At 41.9% G+C, this 23,141-nt stretch overlaps 1 protein-coding gene and 1 non-coding gene across 2 annotated transcripts in view; both read left to right on the top strand.

The window, feature by feature from the left end:
• PITPNC1 (phosphatidylinositol transfer protein cytoplasmic 1) overlaps nt 1–23,141 on the top strand; it is a 192,532-nt gene that overhangs the window by 125,720 nt on the left and 43,671 nt on the right. The window contains 1 exon segment of the mRNA XM_065415045.1: nt 1,446–1,517. Within this exon segment, the coding sequence (XP_065271117.1) occupies nt 1,446–1,517 (72 nt within the window).
• On the top strand, nt 21,557–21,664 carry LOC135888540 (U6 spliceosomal RNA). Its single transcript, XR_010561883.1, has one exon. It is a non-coding gene; the product is annotated as a U6 spliceosomal RNA (small nuclear RNA).

Raw genomic sequence — 23,141 nt, 5'->3', positions numbered from 1 at the left:
GACTCATGTACTCCAGCTCGGCGAGAGGCACAGGCAGAGTCAGCGGGGGAGCGGCAGCAGTCGACTCACCGTAGTGAAGACACCGCGGTAAGTAGATCTAAGTACATCGACTTCAGCTACATTATTCACATAGCTGAAGTTGCATAACTTAGATTGATCCCCCCGCATTGTAGACCAGGCCTGGCTGCTTAAGTATAGTGAAAAAAATTGATTTGGGAGCAAGAGTGTGAAACGCTAAAGAAAAGATGCTTGAAATAGTCTCTAAAGGGAAATTGTGTTGTCTAGCACTGCAAATTGCACTCTAAGGGCTGGTCCACACTAACCCCCCAGTTCGAACTAAGATACGCAACTTCAGCTACTTGAATAACGTAGCTGAAGTCGAAGTATCTTAGTTCGAACTACAAGGTACTTACCGCGGGTCCACACGCGGCAGGCAGGCTCCCCCGTCGACTCCGCGTACTCCTCTCGCGGAGCAGGAGTACCGGTGTCGACGGCGAGCACTTCCGGGATCGATTTATCGCGTCTAGACAAGACACGATAAATCGATCCCAGAAGATCGATTGCTTAACACCGAACCCGGAGGTACCCTTAGAAACCAACTGAATGAAACAATCCACAGAGAAAGAAAGCTAGTCTTTGTGTAAAGTAACACTAGTGGATATGCACCAATGTTAGAGCAAAATTTGACATGAAGAGTATGTGCCAACTCCCTCAAGTCAGTGGAGTTGTATGCGTCTAAATGAGAATTTGCCCATATGAGAGCATAGGGGCATCAGATTCCCTTCCTGGTCGATAGGAAAAACATTTGTATGATTGTAATTTTTCTTGCACTATGTGGGCGGATTGATGTGACGGTGTGTTTGGTTGGATGCCAAAATTAAGAAAATTTCCAGGGAAAATCAAAATGAGATTACTTTAAAACCTGCATCATACTGGAATTAGAGAATAACTGCATGTTCAAGCATCCTCAACATTTTGATCGGGAACTGCAGGCAGTGGAATTTCCATAGACTTAGTGCATAGGGCAGATAGGCATTGCTCTGGAAATGTTAGTCATCCAAGGAAAAGATCTATAGGACAACAGCTCAAAAGTTCTGAAAAATATAGCGATACTTAAGACAGAGAGTAGTGGAGGAACATTCAGAATATAGCCACAGTTGTGTATCAAATATACACTGACTGCTATAACTAGTTGTCCCACAATATTAATATTAGTTTAGTTATAACTTTGTTTTAGTGCTCAACTTTGGGATAGAATCAATACATCCTTTCAAAAGCATTTAAAAAAAACTTGCAATTGTGGATTTTCAGTGATTTTGATTCCATTTCTTGCAATAATCAGGAAAAAATAGGAAAGCTGCTAGAAAACAGGATTTATTTAACATGTGATCTGATGAAGCAATTGACATTTTTAATTGATCGGACACATTTTGCTTTCTTTGCAGTGCTCATTTTTGCCTAAATTCTCCATTCACATAGAAACAAAATATGAGGACAACAAAGGAAGCAATGACAATGTAAGTATGATCTCTTTTGAAAAATAAATGTTTAAACCCATGCAAGGGCATTGTTAATCATGAAATATTCCTGGGGCTTGCATGGCTAACAAACTGAAAAAGAATGCTCAGCAGTCCTTAATCTTTGCACCTGGATAGCCAACTCATCAGCGTGAAGGGATGGACTCAGCTGACCTCTTGAGCGCCTGGTCCAGCCCTACATTTCTATGATTCTATGAAGGCTGGGCAACTTGCAAAAGAATTATGTAAACCATTATGGTATAAAGAATTTGTGCCTCTGATCTTACCTCCAGGCTCCTCCTCTAATCTCAACATAATTCATGGGTGTGAATTTAGTGCTCATGAAGGATTGTGGAGAATGAGGGAGATATCTATATTATATGTATATGTATATTTATATGTATATTTAGGCTTGAATAGAGACTGGGAATGGCTGAGCCATTACACACATTAAGCAACAGAGAGTCCTGTGGCACCTTACGGACTAACAGATGTATTGGAGCATAAGCTTTCGTGGGTGAATGCCCACTTCATCAGACGCATTTTCATTACATGCGTCTGACGAAGTGGGTATTCACCCACGAAAGCTTATGCTCCAATACATCTGTTAGTCTCTAAGGTGCCACAGGACTCTTTGTTGCTTTTTACAGATCCAGACTAACACGGCTACCCCTCTGATACATTACACACATTGAATCTATTTCCCCATGTTAAGCATCCTCACACCTTCTTGTCAAACTGTCTGAAATGGGCTATCTTGATTATCACTACAAAAGTTTTTTCTCTTAATTAATTAGCCTCTTAGAGTTGGTAGGGCAACACCCACCTTTTCATGTTCTCTGTATGTGTATACATATCTCTTTACTATATGTTCCATTCTATGCATCCGATGAAGTGGGCTGTAGGCCACGAAAGCTTATTCTCAAATAAATTTGTTAGTCTCTAAGGCAGGGGTCTCAAACTCAAATGACCACGAGGGCCACATGAGGACTAGTGCATTGACCCGAGGGCCGCATCACTGACACCCCCCCTCGCTGCCTCTGGCCCCGCCCCCACTCCACCCCTTCCATTAGGCCCCGCCCCTGACCCACCTCTTCCCACCCCTTCCCTGCTCCATTCCAACCCCTTCCCTGAAGTCACCACCCTAACGCTGCCCCCAGGGGGTGCAAAAAGGATGCAGGGTGCGGCGGGGGCTCAGGGCAGGGAGTTGGTGTGTGGAGTGCAAGAGGGTGAGGGGTGCGGCAGGGGGTCGGGGTGCAGCAGGTGGCTCAGGGCAGGGAGTGCAGGAGGGGTGCGGGATGCGGCAGGGGGCTCAGGGCAGGGAGGTGGGGTGCAGGAGGGTGCAGGATGTGGCAGGGGGCTCAGGGCAGGGAGTTGGGGTGCAGGAGGGGTGTGGGATGTGGCAGGGGGCTCAGGGCAGGGTGCGAGTTCCAGCCTGGCGCCGCTTACCTAGAGCGGCTCCGGGGTGGCAGCGGCGCGCACCGGGGCTGTAGCCTGCGCTGGCCCCCGGCCCCGGGCCGCTCTGTTTCAGGAAGCAGATGGAACCGTGTCCCTGAAGCTCCTGGGGGAGGGGGAGGGGCTCAGGGTTCCGTTCGTGTGCTGCTCTTGCTGCAACTCTAAGTACCTCCCATGAAGCTCCCATTGGCCGCGGTTCCCTGTTCCCGGCCAATGGGAGCTGCGGGGGGCGGTGCCTGGAAGGAGACAATGCAGGAGCCCTCAGCCTCCTTCTCCCTCCCCCCCGGCCCGAAGGGGCGTGCTGCCAGCTGCTTCAGACAGCGGCGCGGGGCTCGCAGCGCCACAGGGGGCAATCCCGCGGGTAGGCAGAGGGGCAGGAGGGGTGGGGGGAGCTTGGCGGGCCTCACGCAAGAGCCCCGCGGGCCGCATGTTTGAGACCCCTGCTCTAAGGTGCCACAAGTACTCCTGTTCTTTTTGCAGATACAGACTAACACGGCTGCTACTCTGAAACCTATATTATATGTATGTCAGTTTACCTGCTTGATATTATCTATGACTATATGGAACTGAATTAAAAGGGGTTGGTAGGAAGAACAAACAGGAAACAAACCAAGGGTCAGAGATAAGAGCTCTGGGTAAACAACTTCAAGAGAACAATGGCTGGGCCACTAATTGGGAAGATGCCCTTCCCAGGCACCAGTCAAAAGTTACACAGCTGTTTCCTCAAGACCAGAGCCTAGAAATCAAAAGAGCCATAAACAGTTAAAAACTGTCTCTCTAAAGAAGGAGCGGGAAAGTGGCCAGTAGCAACTGAAGGAGAGACACTGACATACAGACCCTACTAGAGGCAGAGAATGAAGGAGGTCACTCTATCTATCCCAGCCCTGAGGTGGAGGTTTCTGGGTTAAGTGAACCTTCCTAGGCTTCCTAGATAAGACCAGATGCATGTAGATTTTTGTTATTTTAACCCAGTTCTCTGATTGCTGTGAATCTTTGGGTGAATAAACAATATGTTTATTTGGAAAAAGCTGTTTTGAGTCACTTTAATCAGCTGCTGGACACAGGCTGGGAAGTTTCTGGAGGAAAGTTTCTTGCAAGTGCCAAATACGCTTGGGCTGGTTGTGTTAACAGTGTTGGAAAACAGGGTGGCTGCAGCCCAGTTATTCAGTTTAAGTGATTGAACTGTGGGGTTCCACCCTTGTTGAAGGAAGTAAATCCTGTCACATGAGGGGTGCATTTGAGAGGGACTGCAAAGGGTCTACAACACAGGTCACCCTATAACAATTACATGGGTGCTAGGTGGCATCTCTGGAGACTGACATCTTTTAGTTACCCACACATTGTCCCAACCCTGACCTGGTGGAACCTCCTATAGTGGTGAGAGAATAGGTCAGGCAACAAGTTCCTTGGCCTCTCTGCTAAATTGCTGAGTTGATGGGTGCAAATTGCACATTAGATAACTATAGTCTTGGTTTTAATCATGACTTTTGTGATGCAGACACTTTTCCATTGAGAACTGGACTGAGGCCACCAAGCAGCCATTGGATGATGATAACTTTCAGTCACTAGTTAACCTGAGCTAGGTTCAAACCAGTGACTTAGAAGGAGAGAGGCTGTATATTCCATTGCCAATTGTCTTAGTCTTCCAGTATGTCCAGTTTCATACAATTATTAATTTTTTTCTCCCCCTTTCTGGCCTTAGTAACACTTAACTCAGAGAAAGCCCATGGCTTATGATCAAGCATTTGTGACAGATGGGAGGGACACATAGTGTCCTAGCACAGTCAGACTGCAATGGCAGTTGGCAGTAAGAAGACATGTGCTCTGCACTGGTAGCATGGAATGAGGAGAGTTGGAAAGTCAGTTTTCCATTCAATTCATTAACCAAGCAGTGGATGCTCAAAATATTTTCAGGATGTCAACTCTCTGGAGCAAAAATATTACTGCGTCAAGCCCTGAATAAGTGTCAAATCAGGGAACTTAAGGCAAACTGGACATGGGTGGGATCCTCAGCTGCTGTGAACTGATGTACCACCGTTGAAATCAAGCTCTTTATAAAGGTTAATTCTGACAACTTTCCCTGTTGAGGTAGGTATTATAGTAAATTTTACAGCTGGACATTCTGAGGAACAAAGGTTAAGTCACTTGCCAAGTGTTACACAATAAATCAAGGGCAAATCTTGGGAATATAACCCATGAACCTTGACGCTGACCACTGATGAGGATGTAACTGGGTGTTGTGCTGAAATGATGGAAGTTAAATAAACATGAACCTTCTGCTGTTGAAAAGAATAAAGGGCCTGGTTCAAAGCCCATTGGAGTCTGTAGAAAGACCCCCAGTGACTTAATGGGCTTTGGACTTGGTCCCAGGCTCATTAGTGCACTCAGAACTAAGTGAGTAGGTTTAAAACTCAGTTTTCACTGGGGTCAAAGTATTGTTTTATGGCAAAATTTGCAGCCAGACTCAGGCTAAATATGAACATTTTTGCTCAGTCGGGTAACAGCAGAAAGAAAAATTTTGCTAATTTTTCCTTTTTGTGCTCAACTTTTCATTTGACTCCATTTAAATATACAACAAGTTAAAATCATTATATTTTTGTATTTTCTCCTCCGCCCCTTCCCCCTGCCCTCTTTGGCAAAAGGCAAATACAGCTTTTAACTGAACTGTACCCATAGCATTTTCACCTCTAGTGCTCTGGTGAATTAGCAGCATCAGGTTGCATTCAAAGATATTCTATATTTCCCTTCACTTTAACTGCCAACCATTGATGTGGAAATAATTAACTGTAGGAGATGCTTTCATACATTTTGCAGTTTCAATACAGAATATGTTGAATCATCCCTAATAGTAGAGTAGAATGAGGAATAAATTTATTGTCCTAATAATGCATGAGTGACTTTAGCTAGGCTGTTTCTAGGCTTTCCTGGAGATTGTGCAGATCTTTTTCTTTAAATTATTCTCTGAACTCTGATCCCTTCTTCAGTTGCATGTGATTTAATGAAATAGATATTGATTGTAAAAAGCAATAATTAAATTGAAGAAAGCTAAAGATAATTATATTGATTAGTGGATGAAAGCAACGTAAGTGCTTTCAGGCTCCTGTTATCGTTTAGTGAGCTAGTAAATTAATATTCTTACTTCACTTAACATGATGCATTATCTGGTAGCATTCTGTCTAATTCCAGTAACCCATCTAGATATAAATGTCTTCCTGACTTTTCTTCTTAAAATAAAGCTAATAGTCTTGAAAGCAGAAACTAATGAAAGACAACAACATTAACGAGAACTATAATTAAATTGTACCCAGGACTTGATTCTCCTCTGCCTTACACCTTGTGTCATCATTAGGGCAGCAGGTTTGTCACAGTGGGAAAAATGTCATGGATACTGTGGTTTTCCCATTTGTCTGTGATTTGTCTTTGTGTCCGTGATTTTAATAAACTCACCCGGCAGTGGCAGCTCCTGCGGCTCCAGTTCTGGGAGGGGCTGGGGCTGCCTCTCTGCTCCAGACATTGCAGCCTAGCACATGGGGTCATGACAGAATGCGGGGTGGGGCAAATTTGAGTGTGTGACCTAGTGCGTGGGTGTCACAGCACTGCTTAGGTTTGGCCCAACTGCTCCTCCGTTGTCATGACAGAGTGGCAGCCAGGCCAAACCCGAGCAGCACTGTAACCCCATGCTCCAGAGTGGGGAACAGGGCCCAGCCCTGCAAGGCAGGAGTTGCAGGCGCCAGTGCTGTGGGCCGCCTCCGGATTTGTCATGGTATTTTTTAATCAGAAATCGCGAAACCTGTGACTTACCGTTATGCTCCATTATCTTGGATAAAAAATGCTGTGATAAATCTGCAGCCCTAGTGATCATTTACATTTGTGAAAAATGGGAGTAAAATGGTACCATTCTGTAGTTTGCCATTTGCTTTGCACAAGTTGTAAACGATGACACAAAGTGCAAAGCAGTGGAGATTGAAGCTCTTTATTTAGATAACACACTAATGAGGCTTGCATACATGATAGTGGTGCAGTACCATAAATCCAGCCACTTGTGATTTCTAGTGCTACAACACAGCTGAAGTAACTAGCTGTTCACATGGCAACTCTCCCTTTGGAAAAACAGAGTCAATGTTGGATGAACATGTTAGTACATCAAATATTGTCACTGTTATACTGTAGTTTTACAGGATCATTAATGGTATTTGAAACTGGGCTAATGAGGCAAGCCACTCAGCATTGCTACTTAAGGGTCTTTTTAGAAAGTGGAGTTTTTATTTTAAATTAGAAGGTAATATTTTTTTTTAAATGAGAATGTCTTATAAACTATGAATGGCCCCAAACTGGCATCTCTCAACTAATCACAAATATTGCCTCCCTCATGTGTCTTTAAGTCAACTGCAACATCTGCTGCTTTTAGCTACTCTGAGGCAGGAACCAAAACAGAAAAGACCCTGTTGGGAAGAGAGGAACTATGTCTGTACAGCATCTAGTGCAATGGGGTCCTACTTCATGACTGGGACTCCTAATATTAATAACAACAATGCCTACAATAAGGGCTCCATTCATGAACATTGACAGATGATACAAGTATGGGCCTGTCTCTCTCAGTTCCATCTTTTCTCACTATTGCATGAAAAATAATGCATAATGTGCATATTTCATTTTTATTTTGTCCATAAGATAAAATCAGCAAAATAAGAGATTGCTATGTGCTCTGTTTTGAATGCCAGCTCTGCATTGATTAATAACATAGATATGATGGAAGGGAATTTTGAAAGTTTTCGAATGCCTTAAATGGTATAAATTCACAGACATGAGTGGTATGACTTGCTGCTCGCTCCTGTATGATTGGATTGTCCTGGCCTCCATGAAAAGACATGTGTTCATTAATTGTTGACTTCACTTCTTGGTTCAGGCAGATATTCGTTTCTTCCTTTAGTCCTGTACCCACTCAGCATTTATTATCTCATATTAGATAAATGTCACTCCAGAAAAGGTGAGGTAGAGAATAGCCTGGATTTTCCCAATCAGTACTCCCCAAATTCTGCTCTGTTCCCACCACAGATACTGACACTTTGTTTATTTTGTCCTTTTCGGGGATTGTGGCCAGACACAGCTTAGCTGTCGGTCACAAATAGTATCCGCCGCAGTTCTCCAGCTGGTAATAGGATCCAGCCAAGGAGGACCACATGTACTGTAGATTTGTTATTATAAAAGTCATCCAGACTTGCAACGATCATTGGTCCTTACAGTATAATGATATTTATAGGACAGCCAAATGATAAAGTATTTGCTAGGCTATTTCTAAAGTGCTGCACATAAGAATGTACACTACATTTAATCTATGAACTGAGAGTGAGCTTGAATTTTAAAAAGCAGACACCCTAAAAATGAAAAGAATTATGTTTATTCAAACCCAATTGTCTAGTCCTTAAATAGCCTATAATGGAGGATTACAGGGGAAAAAATAAAGCATTTATTTTATGTGTAGGCAGGAGTTCTACGGGCTTTGGTTTTTATGGTTCTGTTTTCAAATTCAGATTAGTAAAGCAGCTGTCTACAATAGCTGTGATTTACCTTAATAAATAGCAATCCCTGTAAGAAAGATGTCTTGAAACGTCTTCTTGACGGTCCTCTCATTTACACTTCAAAAGAGATAGAGCCAGAGTTAGATATTGAAAAGATGATAATATACCAGGTCCGTGAACTGTAAAGTAGGTATAAATATTAAGTATTGTGACTAGATTTATGAGCTTTGGGCTGTAAAATGATAATTTTCTTCAGTCCTCCTCTGATGTTTGTCACTTAATTTACAGTCATTAAGGCCAGCTATATTGTTCTGATATGTCAATCACTGCCTTAGGAGGGAGTCCAAGACAGTGAGGGGACTCCATCTCAGAGACGCTTAAGGTAAACATGCTTTTTTCTCCACCCTCCATTCCGCCATACCAAAATAAATATAAATAGGGAATTGCATAGCTTGCCTCTTATTATAGAGAAGGAGGGCCCAGTGGTTTGAGCACTAGCCTAGAACTTCGGAGACCTGGGTTCAAATCCTTGCTCTGCCACAGTCTTTCCACATGATCTTGGGTAGTCACTTAATCTCTCTGTGCCTCAGTTGTCCATCTGTAAAATGGGGATGATACTTCTCTGCCTCACAGGGGTGTTCTGAGGATAAATCTATGAAAGATTATGAGGCACAACAAAGATACTGTGGTGATGGGGGCCGTGACAGAGTTTGAGTAGCCTCAGGCTGACTCACTTCTCTGTGTACTTGATAAGGGTCCCCACATGAGCGAAAGTGATGAGATAATTAAGTACCAGTCAACAAGGGGATTCAGCTGAGGACAGTTAAAAGAGAGAGCGGAAGGAAGGGCCAGAGATGTCCAGGATCTCAGGGAGGTGAAATCTCTCCCTGCCCTGGGCTAGGGAGAAGGCAAAAGCCTTATGTTGTGGGGGAACAAGGACTTGTGTATCACACTGTAAATGAAGCATTTGGTGTTAAACTTGTCACTGATGTCCATGAGGACTGTATGCAGTAAGTGCTGGGTGAGGGAACCCTGCCCTGTGACAGGCCTAAACAGTAGATAGATAAAATGCAAAACCTTAGTTTCTGAAGGTCTAGATGTCTTTCTGCTTTGGTAGAGGATTTCATCAAACCAAAATTGAAATGGATTCCTTGTCTTCCCCCAGCCCTTCATCTGATATAGTACAAGAAATATTTTCTGTGCACATAAAAAACACCTTTGAGCCAAATTCTTCCCTTGGCGATAGAGTTCCCATTGACTCTGATGGTAACAATTAGTTCTTTCTAACAGATGATCATATCCACTCCATTTTGTGCCTTGGGTTAGCACATGATCTCTCCAAATGGGACATGTGTTTGAAGATATTGATTGACCTCAAGCAATTTTAGCCTGAGGGGAATGACGGCGGTTACTGTCCACCCCTGAATCCTGTAAATCCAGTAAGTGGAGTGGATTCTCCAGATTTGAATAACTGATATGTCAGAACTTGGGACACTCCCCCTAAGGGCTTTTGCTTCTTAGAAGAGTTGACATGAGTTGAATTCTTTGTGTGGGGCTATAGCATTCGTTTAAGCATGCCCCTTGCTCCCGCTCTGTCCATAAAAAGTGAGGTGGTAAGTGAACATTCAGGGAATGACACACATTTCCTCAGGCACTTAGCTCTGACGCAGATGTCCATAAGGTTTGCTTATGTTTTTAGAATTCATGTAGTGATAGACTCTCTTTAAGGACAGCCGGATGGGCCCTCATGGTAAAGGAGCAGTGACATCGTGACAGCCAAGGAAGAGAATAAAAAAAGTCCAGGGAAAATATTTGACACTTGTTCTTCCCCTAATCATCATCATCATATTTTCTTATTTAAGACTGGTAGGATGAGGGTCAGTCAGATCCCTGAAGTATTTATATGTACAAAAGTGTATGGATCTCAGAGACAATGCTTTTAGTTAAAATAGTCAGTCAAAATATTCCTGAATAAAGTGAATAGGAGGTATATCTAAATTTTATTTTATTTTATTTAGGCAAACCGGAAAATAGGATTTGGGGCCTAATTTATTCTAGGGTTATACAGGTTAACATCAGTGTACACCGTCATGGTGCAAACTCCACCAGCAGATAAGATTACAGTAGCACAAGGCAGCTGCAACCTCAGTTTGGTGAGGCTAGAGGTATAAAGGGTCAGTACAGCCCCAAAAGTGGATGAGCGGCTGGAAAGAGGGCATGGCCAAGGTTGCTGCCTGAGCTTCTCCCCCCAGCACCTAGAGCCCCGCCTCTCACAGCAGTTTCGCCTATAGAACTTTGACAGGAATATAGCTGCCCTACCAACCTGCAAAGGGAGTAAGAGGTAAGAGAAAAAATTGTGGCTGGGGATACTCTGCCCTTGAAGTAACAGGGCCTGACTAGTATAAATTACCCATCTAATTTCAAAATGGACTATATATTTGTCTTTACTGAAGTTTCCATTTTGAAGATAGTCTGAATGGAACGAGGTTGTCATTGCTGATGTGCTGTCCCAGGGCATATAATCTATAGGAAATGTTTCGAGTATTAACGGTGATGAACAAAATACCTGCAAAAAATACAAAGGCAAAATTACTCAAAATCTGAGAAATCTTTTCACATTTCACTACGAATGAGAAAATGGGCCCATCTCTGCAAAAAAATCATCACTCAAAAATGAGCCAGGGAAGTTCGGATTTTCTGAATTTTTCAGTACAAAAATAACCTTTTTGTAAAATGTCACTGAGAAATTAAATCTGCACAAAGCCACCCAAAGTGAAATGGCAAAACCTTTCATGCAAAAAATGTTACCTGTTTCACACATCTCTCATTGTTGTGCACCACAGAAGCTATGGGGGAGCCACCTCTGTCTGCTCCCTTATTTGTAAATGAGCTTTGTGTTTTAGAAGCAATGGCATGTCATCTGTTGCATAGTGAATTCTTTGCTTTGCTGAGACCTGTATCAATTCTGCTGAAATAATATTAAACCATTAAATCATCTCCAACCCCATAATCCATTTATTAAAAGTCAATTTATATTGCATCTGTTTCTTACAGGCTGACCAAGGAGTGTATATAAATGAATTAAATATTGGACTAGAACAACATTACAAGTTTCCAAGAACAAAATGTTTCACCCTTTTTTACACAGACCTACAGCTACATGTAATAGGCTGTTATAATCTGAAGTTAATACGTTCTCTCCAGAATACAAGTCAAATTATAGCAAGTGGATGTTTCAAGTGGGAATCAGATGTTTTAGCATTCTCACATGCGCACCCACAAACACGCAAAGAAAACAGAATTATTGACCCTTTCAGATGTATACTTCTCATTGTTATGTCTGCACATCTTTGCTATCTACCAAAGCTATGTCAGACAGCTACACGAGTCCCTTTGTGGGTGGGTTCAAAGCTGATATTAACCTCGTTATAAATATACACCAGCATTAAATGGTAATAAAAATATATAAAGGGAAGGAACAGAGTGTGCCATGCATAGCTAGCGAAGAGCTGTTTTTAAGCTAGATCTGCATGCCACACGCTTTCTGGGCCAGGTGAAAGTTACTCTAGGCTAGGGCAAACTGTAGTTGTAGGTACAGTGTGGGCAGATGCTATTAAAATAAACGATTCAGTCGCAGATACACATTTCACTTTCCTTGGGTTTTTCATATTGGTTGCAGAATTCTCATTATCTTTGACAGACTTCTCTTTTTATTCAAGAATACATTTCTCCTGATACTTGGTCAGTGAATTTTACTGCCTGGTTGGTGATAGTGGGAAGCAAAAGGTACAGTACTTAAAAATAATTGAACAGTTGTCGCAATAGAAAAGAATTATTTATAAATCTCTTGCCACCCTGTGCTGCTTGTAGTATAAAACCTATGCACTTAATATGGAGATATACCTATCTCATAGAACTGGAAGGGACCTTGAAAGGTCATCGAGTCCAGCCCCCTGCCTTCACTAGCAGGACCAAGTACTGATTTTGCCCCAGATCCCTAAGTGACCCCCTCAAGGATTGAACTCACAACCCTGGGTTTAGCAGGCCAATGCTCAAACCATTGAGCTATCCCTCCCGCCCGAAGATGACTGGTTTGTTACATTGAAGAATACCATGAAAGTTTTTAATATGTGGTATAATAGAACAGGATACTCTTTCTTTTGTTAGAGAGGTGTGGAGCGTTTATTAGCAAGAATACTGTACATACATCCTCTTAAGGGCAATACAAGACAGTAGCAAAGATTTAGAGGCATACTCATCTTTAAAAATAACAGGATGTGGTATCTTCACAATGGGCCACGTTTTGTGTGTATAACTCTGAATAACGCTGTTGCAGTAGGAGCTACAAGCATAAATGTCTGTGGACCGAGAGAAGAATATACCTCCAATGTGCTCCTCGCTCTCCAACAGAATGCAGTGTCACCAACAGAATTTTGGTCCTATAAAAGATATTACCTCACCCACCTTGTTTCAGAATTGAGCATATGTCAAATTAAAGCACAGAGGTGACGCTATTGTGTACATAACCTTGAGGCAGAGGAATAACAGCAGTATTGTCTGATAAATTAACAGCAGTATTGTTGGACAAATTAATAGTCAGATCATGCTAAAAATAGGTGGCTAATAGGCAGATATTGCTCAATATTTAGCCTCAAAACAGTGGCGTGTCATCATTTAAATTTAGGAAATCTTTTCTAACTTATAGTTCTGATTCTGCAACCCTGGGAAGTGATTGAATGTACAGTGTTACATCATGCTTCTAAAAATATGTTCCTTCCTCTTTAATGTGCAACTTTGCAGTGTCTGTTGCCATATAAAGAAACATGCAGCTGGAGTAAAATTAAGTTGTAGGTATTACCTAAAATACGAGGGTGACAAGCAAAGCTGTTTCTGGTTCTGCTCTTTTATTTTTAGTTTTTTGGTTGCTCTCTTACTTAGTAAAATGGAACCTAGTTATCGCAAACCCTGATATAGCGCAGTTCCACTAAATCCTGAAATGGAACTCTGACTAGAGTGAACGTCTGTTCATTTCTGTTTGAAGGGAAGTTGTGCCACAAAACATGCTGACTTTAATAGAGAGCGTTCAGCTGTACTCTTAATTTAGCCTTGATAAATATTTATAAAATAGAAATATGCTAATTATGAGCACCTCTTATTATACATCATTGCAAAATGTGCCTGAATCACAGAATAGGTTCTTTTTAGGGACAACTTTATCTGTACTATATTGATAATGTTTGACAGTATTAATTGCACTGTTTACTTGTGTCCTACAGGTTTGCAATGAAACCTCTTCATTGTGAAGAGAGCCCCACCTAATGGCTCTTCTGACAAACACACGCAAACATGCAGGGAGATTAGGCTCAAAGTCACACGGTATGGAGGACCCAAACCTTGCTGAACCATAGGTGTTGGAAGTAGGGATGCTACCGCACCCCCTGGCTTGAAGTAGTTTCCATCATATACAGGGTTTACGATTTGGTTCAATGGCTCTCAGCACCCCCACTATACAAATAGTTCCAGCACCCCTTGCTGAACACCTTTACAAATAGTCAGTCCCATGCGCATGCACAGGCTTCATGGAAAACAGAATTGAGCCCATTGTGACAGAGGGCTATTAACCAGACAAAATCATCTTACCGCTAACTTCTAAAACTTCAACAAATAGTAGAGAGGCCATGCACGGCAAGTCCAGTATCTGGTCCTGCATACAGATGTGATGGCATTCAAAAACTAATCACTGCTCAATAGTAGTGAGGGAGTGTGGTGCACTTTAATAATGTTTGTAAAAATGATCCTTCTTCACCCAAGCACTGGATAGCAGGACAAATCTAAACAAACTACACTTCATATGAGGGGAACTAATAGTGGGGGCTTGACACAGAGATAAAAAGGGGAGAGGAAGGTTATAAATACACAACTACCTTTTTGAAGTTTACACCATGGCAGACAATGATATCGCTCATTCATATTCAATGGGCCAGATTTACAGCTGGTATAAATAGGTGCAATGTCATGGTCTTAAATGGGGTGGCCCCTACTTAAAGACATTGATGGCTATGGTGCAATGTGTCCAGGTAGATAATTATCCTGGGTGAACAGGTATTGCAACATAAACCAAATCCTGCAATCCTTACTCAGGCAAAATTCCTATTCAAGCTCATTAACAGATTTTTTTTATTATTTTAAAATTTGGGCTTGGGTTAACCAACTTTTTTAAAGCCAAATTACAAACCTCAGAAAACAGAGGTTTATAATGGAAATGCTGACACAGGCTGCTATTGGATGCTGTGGTATTAAATTGGAAATTAGCCAACAGTTCTGGCTTTATGCCAATCTAAGTAGATTGAAATCACAAGTTAGAGAGTGTAGGCTTTGTGCCAGATTTTTAACAGAAAAAATGAAATGCTCATATTTACAATCCTTTTTGCAAAGTTACACCACTATTGATACATAAACAAACATCTTTCCTCAACGTACCAAAATAAACCCCACTGACTTAGGTTTTGTTTCATAACATTTTTAATTCTCCAGTTAAACACTCTCCTCCCCCCCCCCCCCCCCCCCCGCCATTTTCCTTACAGGCTTACTTCTGAATTGCCTGGGGATGTTCAGGGACTTCTATAGATCGATAGACGTATTCTGGACATCTTGGTGAAACTTAGTTCTAATGAAAATAACCAGGATGTGGGAGTGGTGACCAGTAAATAGCTGACTGTCAAGGTTTTAGAAAGAAAATTCACAGGCTAAAAATTAGAATACTATTTTAAAATGGTGGTTTTTTAATTAAACCAACTATTTAATCACCTAATGGGCACCTGAAGAAACAAAAACCTGGTGGTCTATATAGAGAGGAATAGGATTGCTTTGACTATTGATACAATCAGATGTTAATATTTTGTGTGTGCTGCTGGAGTGGTAGGCTGTGATAAAGGATGCACTACAAACATGAATCAGCATACCTCCAGTTACATATTCAGACTCATTCAAGGCTCGCATATGAGTTGGCAATGCACTCCATTGGGGTATGAGAGATTTCCAGGGTCAAAACCAGCTTAGCAATCTTCATTCACCTCATACAACCGTATAAAAGCATTTGTTGAGTGTTAACAAGCATTAATTTAGCTGGTATTCTAAAAATCTGTGTGGCCTTATTTTAGGTTTATGCTTTATGGGTCCAATCTCTCATTCAGATCAATGGGAGCTCTGTTTGCATAGCAAATATATGAGTAGGACCAAGCCCAAGTGCAAAGAATCAGGATAGGTGTGTTGGTGTGGGTGGGTTTTCATTGCTTTAGAAAGAGGAGTATGTAGTTGTCTTGCTGTAGGAGGCATAAGGATAGTAGCGATGAGTCAGCGAGGTTCTTCTTGGTGTAAGAAGTTACAAAATAGCGAGCTAGGAAATAGCTCGATATATTTGCTATTAGGAAGGGAGTTTTTTACATCTAGGGCATTCGTTCAATTCTAGCTCAGCTCAGGAGTGGTCAACAGCCATTAGTCTGGCTGCTTGTAAATCTATGTGAAAGGAGTTTGTGGTCTCAGTTCACTTTCTAATGGACAGGAACCCACATCACAAAATCCACCATACCAACCAGTGCTAATTGATGTGTTGGTGGTCTCAGGAAAGGGGTTAGGACTAAGCTGGCCATAGAAACTAAATATCCCTTAGAAGTGGTCCTTCCCCTACAGAGTTGGCAGGCAGCTGTGCTTGTTTTCTGGATGAATAGGAGACTTGAGCCTTCAGAACTCCCAGTCTGGCTCCTTCCTCAAGTACTAAATTCACCTAAAAATGTTAAAATAAAAAAGAAAGAAAACAAAATGGCAAAATTTCAGCAAAAGATACAAAGGCACTGGAAAAGCTTCAGCAAAACACACTACCTATTCAATCCCGTCATCAAAGCACTTGCTGTTCCTATTCCAAGGAACAGGAAAAACAATAACAAATGTTGAGCCATGAAAAGGATTCTGTAACCAGAATATTTGAATAAAGAAAGAAGAATGTTTCCATTCTAGCAGTTGCTAAGGAATCACCGCCTTGTGAAGTGAAGAAAGAGTGCCAATTACAGCTAAAATCCCCCCAAAACGTTGTATTTCAGGGAGGAAAGTTCTATGGCAGGGCTGGTTGCAACAGACTGACAAATCTGCAGCTGCAGAGGAACCCTGGTTTGAGGGAAAATCTGCCCAGGCAGTGGGCTTACTTCTTTATAAACCTACGGAGATTAGGTCCCAACATCAGTGCCAGCAGCTCCATTGTCCTCGGCACAGTTATCCAAATAGTGACCCCTTTGTAGCTTTAAAACATTGAACCTACTATACGGGGCTGGAATCCCATCTCCATTATGGGGTCCTGGTCTTATGGATGTGAGCATCAGGACGAGGACAGTCAGGCCTAGTGATCAGAGTTGGGAGTCAGAAACCAAAGCAGGGGATCGGAGACTGAGTCAGGAGTCAAATCCCAGGTCAAAGCCGGGGGTCGGACCCCATTACGTTTTGGTAAGTGCAGCTAATTCAATAATATTCATAAGGATTCAGAAGAGGTGGGGGGAGTGGTAATTGTGGAGAACATCTTGAAAATAAATAGATGGAAGCTAGCTTGCTTGTTGGTACTTTAGCACACAGCTAGAGCAAGTGAGCCTGGTGAGGGTAGTTAGCACACATTGTTTTAGAATATATTTAAAAAAACAATACTTGCAGGGAGAGCAAAACCAACTGCTGCCTGAGGATGGTACAACTTGTTCCCTTATTTTTCAATAGTAGACACTAGATACAATCTTCTGCAATTCTTAAGTGGTTTGGGCCTGTGCCCATTTTTTTGTGGCTTGGGTAGGAAGCAGAGCCAGTAATTGGCTGTAAGGAGACATGGCTGGTAATACAGTTAGAGAGAGGCCCTGATACACTCATTCTCTGGGCCTAAGGAAACATTTGCTGCACCACACTTATAACCCCACGTTTGACACTTCACAGAGCAACTTTATAACAACAATAATTATTATTCCTTTGAAAACAGTTACATTAAGAGAATGTTAAGGTTGAACAAGGAAGCACTCAAAAGCCAGTAACCTTAACACTGCCCACTTGTTTTATCCATCACAGCCAATGATCATCTATTATTCCTCACGTAAAACAGCATATCATATTTTTTTCTGCTGCCTTAGAAATCCTGTCATCACATCTTGTAGTAATTTGTACTTCTTTGTTTGTGCCTTAGAGTCCTCATAAGTTATTTATAACCAGTAAACCATCTTACACAACGTACTACAGATAAAGCATAACACATAGTTGGTGGAAATTAGCTGACATATACAGGCCACCTACATTTTCAGCTGAATTAGCTTTGTAGTTAACTGTCTCATCCCTTGAAGTACACTAAAGGAAGGTGGTGCTGCTGGCTGAGAAGAAATTTCATGGCCGAGAATAAAATACATACCTTAGAAAGAGAACCTAGTTAGCCCCAAAACAGCCCATCCCACATCTTATGAGATCCAGAGGCAGGAGCTTCTATGTTGCAAAACATATGAGCTGTTCAGCTCTAACATTTCTAGGTGCACAGATAATGAGGCCAGGACACCTGCAGACATTCACCATGCACCCTCACAGCATTTTTACTGCACAGTATGGTCCAATGGGTAGAGCACTAGACTAATAATCAGGAGTTCTATTCCTGGCTCTTTCACCAGCCTGCTGTGTGACCCTGGACAAGTCACTTCGTTTCCCTGTGCCTCTCTTTCCCTTCCCACCCTTTGCCTTGTCTGTTTAGAGGAGAAGATCTTCCAGACATGGGGCTGTCTCTTATTATGTGTATGTATGACACCCAGCACAATGGAAACTTTAAGCTCTGTTATAATACAAATAATTAATAATAAGCATAACTAAGCGAGCCATGCAGACAGATACAATGCATCCTTCCTTAGGGTCCACTTTATGAGCAAGAAGACTGCGTAAAATGTACTGTGAATGCAAAGGGAGTCATTTTCAATGGGTTATTAATTGGTCAAAAGCCAGTTTTCACTGGAGTGCTCACTCACACTCATCCTCTAGGCCCAATTTCTGTTTTCTTTCCCGAGCCATTTTGGTACTAGAACTTGTGTTCTGCAAGATTTCTTTTCCTAATGGGGCATATGTTTATTTTTTATGCTCCTCATATTAAAAAACTGTTGAACTGCTTTTGCTCAAACTTAAAAAAAAAAACAGTTCAGGCAGATATGAGGCCTGGAATATTTCAGCCTGAACGGGGGAAGTTATAAATGAATGAAAACAAGAATGGAAAGACACGTGCAAATGTAGCTGTCTGGTGGAGACCGATGTGCACGCTATCATGCTTATAACATTTTCCCTTCAAAGGGCTCCGAGTTTTTCATAAACTTCAAGGCCTGATTTTTCAACTGTGGCCACTAATTTTGGGTGCCTCATTTTTTGAGTGCCCAACCTGAGATACCATGGGCCTTATTTACAGAAGTGCTGAGCACTCCCACAGCTCCCATTGACTCCATCGGACATTACAGCTGCTTAGCACATCTGAAAATCAGCCCTAAGTGTTGCACATTGAGTGCCTCTGAATCTATGAAAATGCAATCTACAATAGCTAAAAGTTGTTCTATAGTGCTCCTATAGCGTTTAGGCTTTAGTTATATAAGGTGAAACTCACTCTGTGCAGAGGTCTAAAACAAGGCCAGTGCACCACTTAAATCCCACTTAAGTCTTATTTGAGGGCTTAAATGGGACTTAAGTGCTGTGTTGGCCTTGTATAGGCCTCCCTGCAAAGGAGTGAGTGTCACCCATACAACATAGTAGATCCTGGGTTCTTCCCTTTCTAAGAGAAACACTGCCTTACAGTCTGGAAAAGAATTCACCATCGGTTTATTTTTAGGGGGAAACTATAGTAATTTCCTTGCCTTTAAAATGATCGGGCTCCTGCCCCTAATCCTTCAATACCTTCCCAACCAGGGAGTGTATTTGCCCTTTTCCCCCTATGTTTGATCAGTTTGCATTATCACTTGCTGTAAATGAAATGGATGCTGTTTAATTCAATCTGCGGTTTCAGGGACTCTGTATGATTTCTCCCCATCCTCAGCTCCCACCCCTAGGGAGTATCACACACAACTCACTGGAACTGAGCCATCCTATTGGTAATGATGACTGGCATATCACATCTCCAAACACTTGGGCTCTAGCAAACTCCTGAGTGTCTGTGCAAGTTGCATGGGGAGGACTTGCAGGAAATTGCCTCAGGACTGAGTCTTTAAGGGATAAATCCTGCTCACTCTATGCTATATCACTGATTTGAGTGGGATTACTCAAATGAATCAGGCAAGCAGGGCTTAAACCATAGCCAGGAGCTTTCTGAGTTTATTTAACTTTCAGGGCAAAGCGGAGTTTTCCAAAAGTACCATAACAGGGATGCCTATTCCTGCTTAAGCCTAGTAAAATTCTGTTCTCCAGCTTAGATTTGTAGGGGGTATTAAGGCCTTGTAAAAGAAAACTCATCAATTGGGGTTTAGCTTGCACTAAAATATGCATGTTATTAAGATGATAGTCTGATATACCTCCGAGATTATTTGCTGATGGAGGGAATTGTCATCAGGCACTGAGGCCAACAACGTGATTGCTTCCTTGGTGGTAGAGGATCTGCTTGAAATGAAATGTAGGGAAATATTTAATCCCTCAGTTTGCCAATTATCACCATTCTGTCATAGCCCAGGCGATTACCATTATCTCTAGTTTATTTCCTAGCACGCGGCCTGATAATAAGATTAAATTACTTTATTTATAGTTAAACAGCAATTTTAAGGAAAGCCTACATAAAAGCTTGAGGACCTGAAGAGTTAACTAAAATCACAGTCGCATAGGGAGAGGTTGTCTCCTGAGTTCCTAAGAGGCACAGCACAGAAAACACAGCTCAGCAGGAGAGGGGGCTAAAATGGTTTTAAGCCACCTTTGTACCCTCCTGATCCTGAGCTGCTCTGGGGGCCTCAGTTACAGCAGCTTGTCTCCAGCTGCCTGTGGGCCATAGCGCTGTTCAGAATCTCCACAGTGCTGCATGCTGCAGCTCCACACCCAAATGCCCAATTCGTCAAAAGCCCTGCCCTTGGCATGTCCCCTGGGTCAGGGCTTGCGAGGGGCTCCCCAGAAGAGGACCTGTCTGGATTCTGCCATTTCTGTGCTGGGGGAATCCTCCCTTGGCCAGATCACGGCTTATTGAGCCCCTTTACACTGCTCTGGCCCTTTCACCCAACATAAAGGGGCCAGCCTGGAGATGAGGATTGTGCCCATAATCTTTTTTTATTTTTCCATTAATGCAATGTTATTAGGGAGAAATAAATGCCTAGTGGTTAGGAAATGCAATCTTGTCCCCCTTGTGCATAGGTTGTATTATTTATTACTGTGTATGGAGTTGGAGTTAGGATAGACTTTGCTTATGAAGTAGTAGTAGACACAGGAACATTCAGTTCCTGATTCAATTACACAGACTCAGTGCTGTTCATGGAAGGCCTGATTCTCACTTACACTAGGGCTCTTTTACGCTACACTGGCAGTGTGAAGGGGCCTTAAAATGGGCATACAGATATCCCACTATAAAGGGGTGTACGTGTTACTGAGAACCAAGCCCAGAATCTAATATCTTATCTGAGCACTGAGGTCTTTCTTCAGTATATCACTATTTAGCTAAATGCCAGAAATTTTTCTGCATGAAAGCTGGTATATGGCTCGTTATGCTGTGCTATCAAATTGTGATTTCTAAAGCGAAGTCTCAAGGGCTGCATGAGTGTTGTCCTGCTCTGCAAAATATGCTCTATTTAGTATCAAGTTTAACTCAGTTTTCCAAAAGAATCTATAAGCCCCACAAAGTGTAGTATCTATTTAGATAGAAATTCCTACAACGTGGAGTATCGATTTAGATCGACATGCATGCTAGAAATAAACTTTCATCAGTCAAGGCTGCTAAATAAAGTTCAGCATAAATACTGTACAGCCCCTTTCATCCAGAGATCTCAAAGCATTTTACAAAGGGAGGTAAGTGTTGTTATCCTCATTTTATATGTGGGGAAAGAACTGTAGCACTTCAGTGTGCTGCACTTCAGCAGCACATATACTAAAATTGGAACAATACAGAGAAGATTAGCATGGCCCCTGCACAAGGATGACACGCAAATTTGTAAAAAAATAGACAGCACACAACACTGAGAGACGACTACCTCACATTAAAATGACAGAGGAACTGTAGTAACTCAGGATTTGGGATTCTTTATCTATTTTTCTCTTGTTTTCAAGTGGCATGTCATTGAACTTAGCTATATAATAACGCAGAATGAAGGGATAAGTCTCTTTGACACGTTAATTGTGTGTCTAAAGTGAGAAAGGATTTTCTCAAGCCATTTCTGTCATGGTCTTTTCTACCCCGTGCAGATGCCATCTTGTGACATTCAAGTATTGGCAATCCAGGACTCAGACAGGATTACTTTTTCAAACAAACAAACAAAAAGTACTGCTTTTAACTCTAGAACTTGACACAAATAAAGATATTTATAGGAAAAGAAACTGAATGATGCAGAATAGAAACAAACTGGTTAAACTGTAAATCAGGGGTATGTTAATTGTCACTTTGTCCATAACAATAAAATAATTTTAGTATTGGGGAGGGAGAGAAAAATTAATTTGTAGATTTGTTCACAATCTGAACCCCATTGCTTAATTTAGGAGGAGGGAATTTCTACCTTTGAGACAAGCTTTTAATGTAGGCAACAATTCAGTATCTATAGATTTCCAGGCACATCTGAGAGTTTATGCAGCAGCATGACACATTTTCTGGGAGGCTACTTCAGCAAATTTCTTACTAGGTCAAAGATGGACTAATAATTGGATTGGACATTGACTCTGATTTGAGGCATGCAGATCAACAGTTACACTCCAGATTAAACAATCTGTTCTGCTCTGGTTCATTTTCTTATTTATGTTATAATTTTGTAATATACAGTTAAGTCCTGATCCCACTTCCATTGAAATAAGTGGTCAAACTCCCATTGACTCAAAAAAAGCAGGAGTAGGCCCTATATCTATTGGTTACGGACTGATCTACACAGAGACTTGCATGAAAATAACTGGATCAGTTTTAATTTGCATGCTTTGTTATTTTGATGCAAGTCTGTGTGGACACTCTTATTTCAGAATAAACTTCATTGAAATAGGACACTTTTATTTTGAAATAAGAGTGCCCACACATACATTTTCACTGAAAAAACATTAGGGGTGAATTGAGACCAATCTAGTCATTTCACAGACTCACAGACTGTGAGTCTGTGAAATGACTTTAAAGCCAGAAGGGATCATGATCATCAGTCTGACCTCCTGCACATTGCAGGCCACATAACCTCATCCACCCACTGCTGTAGTAGACCCATAACCACTGGCTGAGTTACTGAAGTCCTCAAATCTTGATTTAAAGATCCATGCTCCATGTTGCAAAGGAAGGCGAAAAAAAAACAGCATCTCTGCCAATCTGACCTGGGGGGAAATTCCTTCCCAACCTCAAATATGGTGATCAGTTAGACTCTGAACATGTAGGCAAGACCCACAGCCAAACACCTAGGAAAGAATTCTCTGTAGTAACTCGGAAGACCTCCTCATCTAGTGTCCCATCTCTGGCCTCTGGAGA

Source organism: Emys orbicularis, chromosome 13 (genome assembly GCF_028017835.1).
Source record: "Emys orbicularis isolate rEmyOrb1 chromosome 13, rEmyOrb1.hap1, whole genome shotgun sequence".
NCBI classification, from domain to species: domain Eukaryota; kingdom Metazoa; phylum Chordata; order Testudines; family Emydidae; genus Emys; species Emys orbicularis.
The sequence above is the reverse complement of the archived record's forward strand: the minus strand, read 5'-3'. Positions and strand labels throughout refer to the sequence as shown.